At 43.7% G+C, this 13,568-nt stretch overlaps 1 protein-coding gene across 1 annotated transcript; it reads right to left on the minus strand.

Annotated features, from left to right (window-relative positions):
* Nucleotides 1-2,914: 2,914 nt before the first annotated feature.
* Nucleotides 2,915-9,041, minus strand: LOC128436430 (dnaJ homolog subfamily A member 3, mitochondrial). The gene is made up of 12 exons (XM_053418170.1): nucleotides 8,837-9,041; nucleotides 7,740-7,876; nucleotides 7,456-7,539; nucleotides 7,140-7,349; nucleotides 6,837-6,989; nucleotides 6,517-6,664; nucleotides 6,331-6,395; nucleotides 5,947-6,075; nucleotides 5,569-5,684; nucleotides 5,334-5,428; nucleotides 5,035-5,188; nucleotides 2,915-4,301 (listed from the first exon to the last, which is right to left on the minus strand). The coding sequence occupies exons 1-11, from the start codon at nucleotides 9,039-9,041 to the stop codon at nucleotides 5,049-5,051; spliced, it is 1,482 nt and encodes a 493-aa protein (XP_053274145.1). The 3' UTR covers nucleotides 2,915-4,301; nucleotides 5,035-5,048.
* Between the last annotated feature and the right edge of the window lie 4,527 nt (nucleotides 9,042-13,568).

Genomic DNA, 13,568 nt, shown 5'->3' on the forward strand with positions numbered 1-13,568 from the left:
GCGTTCCCACTGGGAACAAAGGAGACAAATCCCAGGCTTAGAGCTGTCCACATAAAACAAACCCTCTTTCCCAGTGAGCAGACGAGCAGCACTGAGGACTAATCCTGGTAAACCCGGCTCAGGACCGGCTGCTTCCACGGAGGCTTCCTAGATCTCACACACACTTGTCACCAGCTGGGAAACGACCACACGCTCTGCAACGCAACTTCCTGTCACACATCACAACGAGCCTTCAATCACCGTCTCTCTGCAAATATAATTATCCACCCGCCTGTGACAGTAACAGAAGAGAACCAGTGGAGCCTCTTTGTGCTGCAGTGAGAAGACGTTTTTACTGAGATGCTAAAGTGAAAAACTCCATTATGGCTCCACATGATGCCTTCAAGCTTTTCCCAGTTACTCCCAGCAACCAGCTGTCAGTCACACACGATTGACAGCTGGGACCAGTCGAGCGTTTGGGTCAAATGAAGTCTTTACGCTGGTCGGAGCCGGAGGAGATGTAGAAAGGCTTTTATTGACTTTTGATAAAGTCTGACTCTCTGCAACAGAAGCTGTCACTTCATCATGTTGTGAAGCACTTTGTTGTTGGTCTGTTCCCACTCACAATTCAACACAACGCGAAAGCTGTGGGTTTTGAATCCAAGTGAACTTTTCAGGAAGTTGTTTTTGGGTTGGAAACGCCTTTCAGCCTGAAAGGAGGTCAAAGATGATTTGTGCCCTCAGAGGAACATGCAGTCGTTTAATTAAAGAGAGAAGAGACAGAAAGTCACTTGTGTCAAGATCATTACAAGAGTGATTGAAAACGCCCGTGAATGAAGTCACAGAATGAACTGGAGCACATTCCTTCACCAGGACCGAAAAATCTATACATGATTGTGTAGTTCTTATAGTGGAAATATAAAAGAAACCACAAAGGAGGTGGGAGAAGACATTCCTCCACCAAGGCTCATTTTATTGCCTAGATACGTCCAATTTAAAGTTATCCCACAAAAAGAAAAACACACAAACAGACCCACAGTAATACAAATATATTCTTATAGGCAGCGCTAATAAAACCACTTTAAATAATGTTACAGAATAAGGAAAATCAAGTCGTCTGATACCTTAAATTATGTATTTGTCATAAAACATTTGATGGTTTCATCCCTCCACCAAGTTTGGTTAAAAGCACTTTTATCCTTTTTGTGTAATTCCTGCTAAAGCGGATAATCTTAATAACCAACAAACATTTCAGGCTGAGTTTAAAATTGTGTACGTATATAGACAAACGCACACTTGTACCACAAAACAACATGGAGTCGCTGCAGCTCTAGTTGTGTTGTTAGGTCGGACCATCTGGTTATAACGACAACTTAAATTCTTCGATCTGCAACAACACAAACATCTCAAACCTCGACCAACAAACTTCCACGCCACTGACTTCATTAATCATTTTGAATGACTTGAACCTAAACTGTTTGTGTGTCTAGTTTTATTAACATCTGGAGCAATATTTCACCCGTCACATGTTCTGTAGATGTGGAAATTTGATTCTGTTCAGTTCCAGCGGAGGAAAATATTTTTTTTTGGCCTTCTTGAAAATAAAAAGCATTTTACGGCTCATTGTCCCGGTTGTTGTGGCCTCAGCTCGGAGTGAAGTTTCCCTGAAGATGTTGCAATCTGTCCCTCGTAACCTGAACCAGCAGGCGGGCAAATGAGTTCAAGACCCAAATGTTTAACAAATTTAGTTGAAAGTTTTGTATTTGTTGAGTTTCTTCGACTTGTCTTTCATCTTTCTTTCAGTATAATACTGTCGCTCACATAATACAAGTCCATGTCCAATATGTGAGCGGGTTTTGACAGCTTGTAAATACTTTGGAGTTTTCTCTTTCATGGGAAAACTTTTTATATTTAGAAACATTAACACGCGAGAGAGTTCCCGGTTCTGTCTATCAGGAGTTTGCTTGTTTTTCTCCTCACGGCTTCTCCGATATTCACCAGGAAACTTCTGAAATAAGAATAATTCCAGAGTTTGGTGGATTTGTTTCAGCCGCAGCTCTTCTGGTTCAGGAAGCCGGGGATTGTGGGTAAAAATCCCCTGTTCAGTTGTGTCTCAGTTCAACCAGTTCAACCACAGACATGGAACAAATCCCCACGTGAGGCTGCAGAGGGCGCTGTTGCTCCGTAAAAGTTGCATAGCGTTACTTTAAACATTTAAAAAAATACATTTTCAAATGAATAGGACGGATGCAAATAGAAAAAACACAGGTGCAATTTAAGAAAACAACTTCATGACAGATGACAATGAAGTTATGTAAGTCTGTGACTCGTCAGTGGTGATGGAACTTCACAAAGCAGTGAACTACAGCGGGTTCAGCACTTTGTTTGTGTCCCCGGGAAACATTTCCATTGTCGTTTCTGTATTTGTGACTTTTTGCTGATGGATGAAGTTGTTTTCTTGATTTGCACTTATTCTCTATTTGCATGTTTCCTACAGCTTTCTTACATGTTGATCTAGAACTGCAGCTTTAAGCATTTTCCAACTCGCCTGCTAAAAGGAACAGATAATATACTGTGGCAAACTGGAAAACACAGCCACTGGTCTGTTCTGGCCGCCAGTATGACTTCATATTAAATCACAAGTCTCCATCGGGACGCACCACAAGTCCTGTTTGTGAAGACTGACCACTTTGGAGCCTGCGCACAGCTGGAAAGCCCCTGTCTGAAATGTTCCCGATGACCCTGACACGAGCTTCTGTTCGCTCCCACTGGGATTAACTGGCCGGTGACATCACATAGTGGGAGCGGGTGAGTGACAGAGGCAGAGCTTCAGTCCATCAGAGCAACACTGCCCTCTGTTGGTGAGCTGCAGCACTGCAGGTCAACGTCCACACTTTCAATAAACCACTTAACTGAGATAAATGAAATAACAACCTTTCGATCCTTGAGCGTTTATTTCTTGCTGCCACACACAAATGCAACACAACATAATGAAATCCACGCAGTCTGGATCTCACACAAACAAATATTCACAATCAGGGTGCCCACTTTTCTATATTTTCATTCCTTATAAAAGAAAGGAATATGTGCTCAGAGTCAACAGTACTGCAAAGTGTTTGTTCAAGAACCTCATGAAGTGGAAATGTGTAACACACGATTCCATGTCCTGTTGTTTCCTCAAGAAAGGATGTGAATCACAGAGGAGGCTGTTTGTTGTTTATCAGGTTTTACACTCGACTACTCACACGTCCATGACATACTGTGGAGGATTAAAGACATGACTCGAGAAAGATGCTATTAAAGTTCAATGCAGATCCAGGAATTATTTTTTAATTTTCATCTATTTGTCAGCGTCATGGATCTAGATGAAAAAAATAAATATGAATATTGAGGAGACTAATATTAATTCCTGATAAAATATTTTATTTAAATCTGGTTTTTAAAAGGGGACTTGGCCGAGGTTTCATTTACCCAGATTATGAGAAAGTACCAGCAAATTATTAAATATTTAGGGAACTCTATAAGAAATAAGATTTTGTTGATTTTCAGAGACATTCTTCTGACAGAACCGTGAAAATCTTAACTGGAAAAACTTGGAGAACTCCAATAAATAAACCAACGTTAATATTCATTGTTGTATTGGCAGCGTTAGTCTTTACACTGGTGGAATCGAACTTGACACTGGGCTTATTCCCTGTCGAGGTTTAACTAGGAAATCAATTCAGGTGTAATATAATGAGAAATAAATTAAACAGACCTCTTCAGGTACTTTTCCAAACAACCTCCATTGATATATCAGGTTTCTACAACACTATGGTTCCAATAAACAGAGATTAAATAATAAAACAGTCCTGGTGCAGTTAAGCTCCTCAAATCCTTCCAATGAGTTAGTGACGTCAGTAGAAACCTGGGTTTCTGTCCTGTCGCCATCTTCCATCGTCTTATTGAACAGAGAGCGATGGACTGACGCCTCGTGACTCGAGGGGCAGAGAAGTCTCAGTCGAGTTAGAAGAACAAAGTTCAGCCACGACACCGTCGGGTTCCTCGTCTTCGTCAGCGCAGCACCTGGGTGTGGTGACGGACCAGTGGGGGGGTGTGGGTGGACGTGACATCTACGTGGCCTGTTTGTCGAGCACAGATTCAACAATGAGCGACTGTGTCAACACAAAACTTCCCGTGCCTCTCTCTCTCTCGTCTTCCTCCTCTTCCTCCTCCTCCTCCTCCTCCTCCTCCTCCTCGCTTCATCCCCACAGGAGGAGGCGGCTGTGCAGGAGCAGTCAGTGGATTTATGTTCTTCCTTCTCTATGATGTCTTCTTTTTATCTGTGAAAGAAGTAGAACACGTTTTAAAATTATACAAAACTGAAGCAAACTTTAGTTACTTTAGAGTTTAAGCTAGCTAGAAAGAGTTATATCCTGCATTTCTATAATGTAAAAACATGAAGAGTATGAAAAGATGGACGACACCACCACACACTATTTAAAAATAAAGTCATAATATATTTTTTTATATAAGCCAGACCTATCCTGCAACCAGCCACCAGGGGGCAATATGGACAAAGTTTCCTGTTGTCACTACTACTTGAAATGAAGTGAAGGGAAGAGGATTTTTGAAATATTTTTGTTAAAAGTACAACGCTGGACAGTGGAAACAAGAGTTTTCATTAATTTAATAGCTTTAAATTATATTTCAAAGCTGAATCTTCATCTGCCACTGAATCCAAAACAAAAGCTGCGTAATGTCCGTTTTGTAAAGTTCACAGATTTGTGTTGATCCCACAGAAGTAAAAACTCTTCTTCACAAAAGACTTTGTGTTTCCTCTCGGATTTAAATGACATTTTTAGTCCTTGTATAAGAATCCCTGCTTAACGTTGGCTCGCACTGTTCACAACACTCAAACCCTGTCGTCTGTAACTTCACATCTTCTCTGCAGCGACACTAGATCCATTCCTCGTCACAGTTTCTGCTTAAACTCACTAAAGACTAAAGGCTGTTCATGTTAAAGACGGGTCAACATGTCTACTGATGAAGGAGTGAAGTGTTTAAAGCTCCCACCTGCAGCCTGAGTTTCAGCTAAACATTTTCTTTAGTTTAGAGAAGAATCCTCCCTCCTCCTCCTCCTCTTCCTTCTTCTTCTTCTTCTGCTCTTGCTGTCCCTCCTCTGAACTGGTCCCCTTCGCACCAGATCCTGGAGCGCCGCTGCCCCCTCCTGGACACAGACACACGCACATGCACTGGATCAGCTCGACTGCTAACGCTACAACTGATGGCATCACAGAGACTCTGACTGGTTCAGTCTGTGTGTCCATCCACACACTAGGCTGGAGATGTAAGAAGGTGGAGTTGACCCTGACCTGCTGAGGGGTCGACCCCGTTGACGGTTCCCTGCACCTCCGTCTCCTCCTCAGCGTAACTCAGCAGCAGAGAGCGCTGTCGCTTCGTCAGCTTCCTGCAGCAAAACAACAACAGAGTTCAGACACACAAATACAAGCCGAGTATGTAGACACACGTTTATAACAGTGTCATATCGATCTAAAACCCACAAAGCTCCACTTGGATTTATAGCATCTCTTTGTGAGTGGATCTTACTTGGGGACTCGTATCTTGATGTGAACGTAGTGATCTCCGTAGCTGTAGCTGTTCATCTTCCGAATCCCTTTCCCCTGCAGCCGGATCACCTGATCGGCCTGACAGCTGCTAGGAATCTGGAAACACACACGATGAACGCACATCAGAGATTCTGGAGGACGTGAATGTGGTCTTCATCCAGCAGGAAACTGGAAACACCACCAAGGCCCTTTCAGACACAATGCTCCACTGTGCTCTGAGACCCATTCTTGTTTCTAGACTCAGTTGCACCGTCACAACCGACTCGTCGAATCTAAGAGCTAATGTTTTATCATTCTGAGGGGAAACCTGAGAATTGAAGCTGTGAGTCATCATCCACACACTCGGCTGTTTACTCACCATCATACTGATGGTTTGGTAGAGGCCCTGTGCGTTGGCCGTGCCCCCCAGGACGGCTTGAGCTATAGAAATGGGCACGTCTGAGTGGATGTCGAATCCACTGCGCCTGAACACTGGACTCCTCTGGACCTGCGCACACACACACACACACACACACACACACACACACACACACACACACACACACACACACACACACACACACACACACACACACACACACACACACACACACACACACACACACACACACACACACACACACACACACACACACACACAATGTTTTTACTTGTAACACATCAAATTCAGAGTCTCCTGAATGCTCCAAATGGATTTTATTTAATATATAGACATGAAGAACTAATAACTGGAATAACTTACCCTAAATGTAATGAGGATTTCTGTTTTACCCACTGGCATGCGCACTGTCTGACCATTATCCACACCTGTAACACAATTATCAGATGAATCATTTTTCATAATTCAACAGCAAATTCATGTCTGGATCTTTTAAAGCAAGACGCTCAGATTCACAGTTTTTCATATTCCTCCAGGATGAGAACCTACCAGCAGGAACTGGGACGGTGACCGTCTGCCTCTTCTTGGTCTGACCCGAGCCTCGGCACAGAGCGCAGGGCGTGGTGATGATGGATCCCTTCCCACCGCAGCGTCGACAGGTGCTGCGCATCAGGAAGGGACCAGTGTTGATGGACTCCTGCAGGGGGCGACAAACACACACACAGTGATGAAGGGATATGCTGAGAGAAGAACTGACTGAATGAAGTGCCGGGGTCCTGCAGACAACCTCTCTCACACAGAGAGAGAGAGAGAGAGAGAGAGAGAGAGAGAGAGAGAGAGAGAGAGAGAGATCTGGCTCTGGAACTCACCACACCAGTGCCGTTGCAGTAGTGACACTGGGACACCTTGGTGCCCGGCTCACTTCCCTTTCCATCGCACCGTGTGCAGGAGTCATCGATGTTCAAACTCAGCTCTTTATTCGCTCCCTTTGCCGCCTCTGCAAACGTCAGCTCCATCACAAACTATGAGAAAGACAGAGACACATTAACTGATATTTTATTTTGATTATGTTTAACTCACTTAATTGACAGTAAAAAGGTTTAAATAACAAAAAACACAACTATAAATTGAGGTTACATCTTAAAACCCTGTAGATGCTAATGAGTTCTTACCTCTGGCCTTTGCTCGAACATGTTGTTGATGTCTCCGAAGCCCTGTCCTCCAGTGAACTCTCCAAAGATCGTCCTGAAGAGCTCCTCAGGATCGATGTTGGTCCCTGCGGCTCGGTAGTACTGCTGCTGGCCGGCCCCGGCTCGACTGGGGTCGAATCCCGCCACTCCGTACGTGTCATACTGCTTCCTCTTCACCTCGTCGCTCAGCACCTGCACAGAGGACACATCTGAACAACCTGACGCTGCTGCTCATCTTCTATCTTCTTCTCGTCTTACAAGTGGGGAGGATATTGTTGGCGTTGTTGTTTTTCTTTACCTCATAGGCTTCAGCCAGTTTGGCGAACTTCTCTTTGGCCCCTGGGTCGTCTGGGTTGGTGTCCGGGTGGTACTTCTTTGCCAACTGGTGAGAGATGAGTTACCATGAATGAAGATGCAGAGAAAAGAGAGAGAACAGAAAAGAGCAGCTTCTTTAAAAGTCTCCCTCATGATCCTGTTGCTTTATCACATCTCAACAAAACCTCTTTTACAGCCACATCCCATCTCTAAAGTGATAAATGAGAAACCAGTTGACTGTGTAGATGTTAAACCTGGGCCTCTGACCTGGTAATAAGACTTTTTGATGTCCTTCTGTGTGGCGGAGCGGGAAACACCCAACACCTCATAGAAGTCCTGCTTGTTTCCCAGTCTGCTGCTGGTGTGGAGCGATCGACTGGTGGAGACATGAGGGAATCTCACCGCTGCAGAGAAAAGGACGTGAAGAGGAGCTTTAACATTTAAAGTACTGACGCTGATGAGATGCATGAAATATTAAATCATCTTTTATAATTAAACTAATTACACCTGCAACTCTCCACATCTCAGGAGTAAGTGCAGGTCTTCCATTGCTTCCTCACTTGTTTCCTTTAGCATAAGAAACTTCAGACCGTCCTTTATGAAAGGAAAGGGTCAAAAGTCTTAGTTGCACATGAGCAAATCCACATAGATATAAAATTAATAGAATTACTGTTTATTTGTTTGTTTTTCTCTTGACACGATCCAGAACTGATGTGAATCCTCAAGTGATCGTCTGAGCTCCTGGGTCGGTTTCTCTGTCTTTACTTATAACAACTTAATACAAATATAAAACTGATCAGAACTAAGTAAAAAATATAAAAGTCATTTCAAACTCCCGACTGAGTGGACACACTAATATGTTTTCACTTCTATAAGGTTTTTACGTCATTATATTATTTCACTACTAGTTTGTTTTTATTCTTGTATTTCCTTCTATGAGCTGAAAACTTATTTTCTCAGGACGTGTCATGTGTGTTGTGGACACGTGACTTTAACTGTCAGAGAACGTAGTGTTTCTTCTGTGATAAATAAAGTTGAGAGTTTCCTCTGCACCCTGGTTCTCCTTTCCTAATTCCTTACAGCTTCTCCTTCTTTCCTTTCCTTGACCTGGTGACGTTTTTACATTAGTGTGAAGTAAAAAAAGAGATAAAGACAGTTTTTAAAACGCAGCCTCCAGATGATGTAACATCAGCTGATCTCACATCAGTTACATCAGACACACGGGAGCTTTGTCTCAACGGGGCGTGTCCTCCAGACTGTCCACTTTGTCCACGTCGCGTCTGGACAAAGTGTCTCAGATCTCACTAACTTTGACTGTGATGCTAGCACCTTGCAGTCTGTGATGCTAGCACTTAGCATCTCACCTGTGTCTCCCCTCAATGTCACCCCGTGTCCGGGTCTCCAGGAGCCGGCGCTGAGCGCCGCCGCTCCCCGGAGAACCGGAGGAAGTGTCCCCGAGCAGAGCCCCGCATGTCCGGGGGAGGCGACGAGGAAACGACCGCTGCGGTTCCCAGAAGAAACAGCTGCTGTTAACCAGCGTGTAGCCAGCCGGGCAGAGGGGGACGCCATTTGGGCGTCACTTCCGGTGTGAGAGCGGAAGCAGAAATCAACTAAATAAAAGTCGCTTTACATCATAGTATTTATAGTATTCAAAGTACTTTTACCACAGTACTACTTCTATAACTTTGGGTTTCCACTTTATGCTACTTTATATTTGAATTAAGTTACATTTCAGATGAAAATATAATGTTTGATTCTAATACATTTAAACAACAAAGGTTTTTTCGATTTCTGACTTCAAAGCATTGCTTTGTAGTGATAAGTAAACATGACATAAGCATTTCTTATATTCTTTAATGTTTTTAAAGTTTTTATATTCATGTGTTTTTTATTTGTGAGGCACTCTACAACTTATTATTAATAATTATAAGTTGGACAGTAACACAGACATGAATGATCATCACTTGAAATGCAGAAGATTAAAAAAATTCAGAATAAACCACTCAGAATTTAATAATTTCAGATGTGACTCATTTCAGTTCCTGTAGAATAATCACCTGATCGTAGGGATTCGCAGGATTAGAAGTTTATTTCTACGACAAAACGTGTTGTAGCAGAGGGATTATTTTTAAATGACCCCTGCTTATGCACTTTAGAGACAGTGGGGGGCGTTAGTGAGCTTAAAACGACAGACACATCAGTTTAATGTACTTGATTAAATTTGGAAACATTTATAATAATTGATAATAAGTTGACAACAAACAACAAATATAAAGACATATCCCAGGACTCACTTTCCTCCCTGCAGCAGTCAGACTCAAATCTTCTCAGGGCTGTGATGAGACATTGACCTCTGGGTGCGAGGCCGAGGGTTCAAAGGTCACTGAAAGGGTGGTGGGGCGAGAGCCATGATCCTCTGCATCAGTCAGGTGTCATGACATGTTTTGTTCATCAAAGTGACTGAAAACTTTATTATAGAATTTTACATAAATGTCCCTTTAGCCGAAGAAAGGTTTTCACAACACCCACAAATTCTTTCAACCATTAATAATCTGTAGAGTCTAAGAGCCAAAGAAGCAGCAGCAGCGTAGAGGAATAAAATCTAATTTAACACAATTTCTCTGATATTTGTTGAGCAGCAGAGCAAAGACACACAGTCCATTGAAGTGACAGGACGGTTTGACAGACAAAGAAAAGCAAAGTGGAAAGATCAAGACTTCCGTGTAACGTCGGGGTCGTTACGACGCGGACACGCTGAATGGATGTCAGCGAGTGTGACCTGATGAAAGAGAAGCTCTCTCTGTCTTTCTGCTTCCCCCCCATCCCTCTCTCATTCCCCGCCATCTCCCCGACGACCTGCAAGGCAGCATCCCAGCTGTGTTTGTCTGTGGAATCAGGAAAACCAGAGGAGGCTCCCACTAGACACTAATGTGAATATCTTATCCCAGTTAAGATGCTCTGACCTCCAGCACATAACTCCGATATGTAATAGTGTGTGTGTGTGTGTGTGTGTGTGTGTGTGTGTTAATAGGTTAAATATAATAAATGATGAAGGATTTGGGAGATTTGAAACATCATCTGAAGCTTCGGTCAGTCGCTGCTTTTTAATCTCTCCATGCAGCTTTGGAGATGGAGGGTCTGAGGTCAAGTCAGATCAGCAGGAGGTGGGGCAGGGGTGTCAGTCCTCGCTCAATCACACACACACACACACACACACACACACACACACACACACACACACACACACACACACACTTGATTCTCTTCAGAGGACATCACATTGACTTACATTGATTGCCTGGAGACCTGCTCTGACCCTAACCACAGTTACTAGTTATCTAACACTAACCAGAATATTAACCTAAACCAGTTTAAAAAATGTTTTTACCATAAAATCTAATGATTTACATCATGGGGACTAGTTATTTGTCCCGGTCTCCGGTTTGGCATTCTGTCAAACGCCATTTGAAACCAGAAGTGACCATATTTGGACGAGTAAGGGGTGGAGCCTAATGGAGAGGGCGAGGACACTACACCAGCCTACACCTGCAGCCATTGGACGGTACAAGCTGTCATTCACACCGTCCCAATGCCTACAGAGCTCTATTTGACTCTAAATGAACCATGATTACTAAATTGAACATTAAAGCTTCAAAGCTCCATTGAAAAAGACTTGACGTTAAAAAATAAGAGTAATTTTCTCATAGACCTCTATAGCAATAACCATTCATCCATTTTTAAATACAGTTTATAGGGACTTTCTCTGTGCTTTCACTGTCTCATTTACACACACAGACACACACACACACACACACACAGTCATAAGGCACAGGGTTCAAAGCGGTGTTGCTCTGTGGTTATAATTAGTGTGTTGGAGTTATGAGTTATGGTACCAGAGCTCCATATATCAGCCCGGCTGTCAGACCCCAGTACGGCGGCTTCTTAACCTCGAGCCATAACACAGACACAGAGGGACACGCCGTGACTGACCCACATTGTTGCTGCTGCAGCTCAGACAAACGCACAATTGTGAGGAAAAATCCGATGTTTTGGCAGAAGGAGCCACACACTTCAAAATATGACGTCAACCCCGGCACACCAGGACGACATCACCCCGCGGTCACATTATACAGAGGCTAATGGATATTTCTCTACTCTGATTGGCTGGGAGACGTGGATACACTTCTAATGGAAGTGTTTTTTAATTGTAAAGTGACAGTGGGGCTAAAGCTGTAGGTTATATACACAACCGAATGAGAACTGTTACCCAGGGAGTCCAGGGATATTGTGGCTGAGGAGCTTGCTGAGCAGAGGGGGGGGGGGGGGGGGAAACACAGGTAGACAAGGTGTTCCAGGCAGGTTGTGGCGTTTGAGAACACCATTTAAAATCAATATCGCAGTAGTATGGAGATCCGGTGGTGAGAACAAATGCAGAAGAACCAGGAGGTCACCAGAGAAACCCAGAGTTCTCATAACTCTGACACTTCTCTTGTTTAGTCTGGTGCTGTCGTCATGTTCTGCTGGCATCAAGTGAACCCTCCCCTCTTCCACACTTTGTCTGAAGTCGTTGTTTTGACTGAATCATGTGACTGCAAACAGGCTCTCTGATCTCCCATCCGCTCCACCCCCCCCCCCCCCCCCCCTCCGGCCTCGGGGACGTGGTTTCATGCCACTAACTAGAACGGTTTGGGCCAAATAGTCTGATTTAATTCAATCAAGCTGCACCAGATTGGAAACACTCGCAGATATTTCTGTATAGAAATCTGTGAGAATCTCAAAAGACGCATCTCGTGTTTTTTCTGGATCTTCCCCTTGGTTCAGAAAGATGTAACGAGTTCTTTCTTGGTTCATGTCTCACCTTCCACCGAGATTCACTTAAAATTAGTTTGGTAGTTTTTCCATAATCCTGCTGACAAGAATCAATCAAAACAGCAAACAAGCGGACGGGGGTGAAAACATAACCTCCTTGGCAAAGGTAGCAGACACGAGGGATCAAAGAAAAACCAGAAACCATTGCATAACCTCTTGAACATAACCAGTCAGTGTCCTGATACTGGTGTGTGCGTGTGCAGATGAATGATGTCAGCCGGAGGAGGATGCACATCTCACATTCATCTTTCACAAACACACAGCTGCTGCTTTAGCTCGGGGGCAGAGCGAGTGGCAGCGACGAGCGAGCGAGAGCGAGGAGAAGTGAAACGATGTCCAGCGTGACACTCCACACTCGCCTCTGTTGTGGAGATGATGCGGCTGTTTTGGTTACAGACTCTGCCAGTGAGTTACTGAAGGGTCTCTCAGTGTCTGTCTGTGTGGATCTACTCTCACAGAGCCGGTTAGCGGTGGTGCAAGAGGAGACTGAAAACTAAGATTGTTAGAAATCGTGTGCAGAAACTTTAATGACCTCTGTCAAGGAGACAATGTTTCACTGTGTCTTTCTGTGTGTGAGCAGGATTACACAAAAACTACTGGTCGGATTACCACAATGGAAGGATGTGGTATGTTCCACGGAAGAACCCATAAGATGTTGGAGCAGATCTGAATAAATAACTTTTTTTTTCATTTTGTTCTGCAGCGTTTCTCACAGAATTCAGATTCAGATTGAGACAACTTTATTGATCCTAAGGAGGGATTTTCATTTGATGAGTCTACACTGCACTCGCTAAACAACACACATGACAAGTGTGAAGCTGGTAACATGAACGGTTGTCGAGATATGCGAGTCACATACAGACAGACAGGAGTATGAAATCTAAATTTTGGGGCAATTTTTCAAATCAAATGATCTTTTTATGATATACCTGCTGCTTGCCACTGTTCTGAAGCTCTATCTGCCAAGTCTGGCCTCGGTGAGAATGAACTCAACTGCAGCAATAACCATGAGGTCTGACTGTCTGCGTGGACGGTAAAAACTAAATGGACGATAGCGTGAGCTGCACACAGCAACACAAGCAGCGTGGAAGCTAGTATAGGTTTTTATGAGGAGGGTCGAAATATTGTTTGGTTCATTATGAAGCAATGGCACGACAAATTAGAATATGATGAACCCCCACACAAGAATCACTGCATTGAGGTGTGAGATAGGACCTAAGAGGTTTG

Source organism: Pleuronectes platessa, unplaced genomic scaffold, assembly GCF_947347685.1.
Source record: "Pleuronectes platessa unplaced genomic scaffold, fPlePla1.1 scaffold_370, whole genome shotgun sequence".
NCBI classification, from domain to species: Eukaryota; Metazoa; Chordata; class Actinopteri; order Pleuronectiformes; family Pleuronectidae; genus Pleuronectes; species Pleuronectes platessa.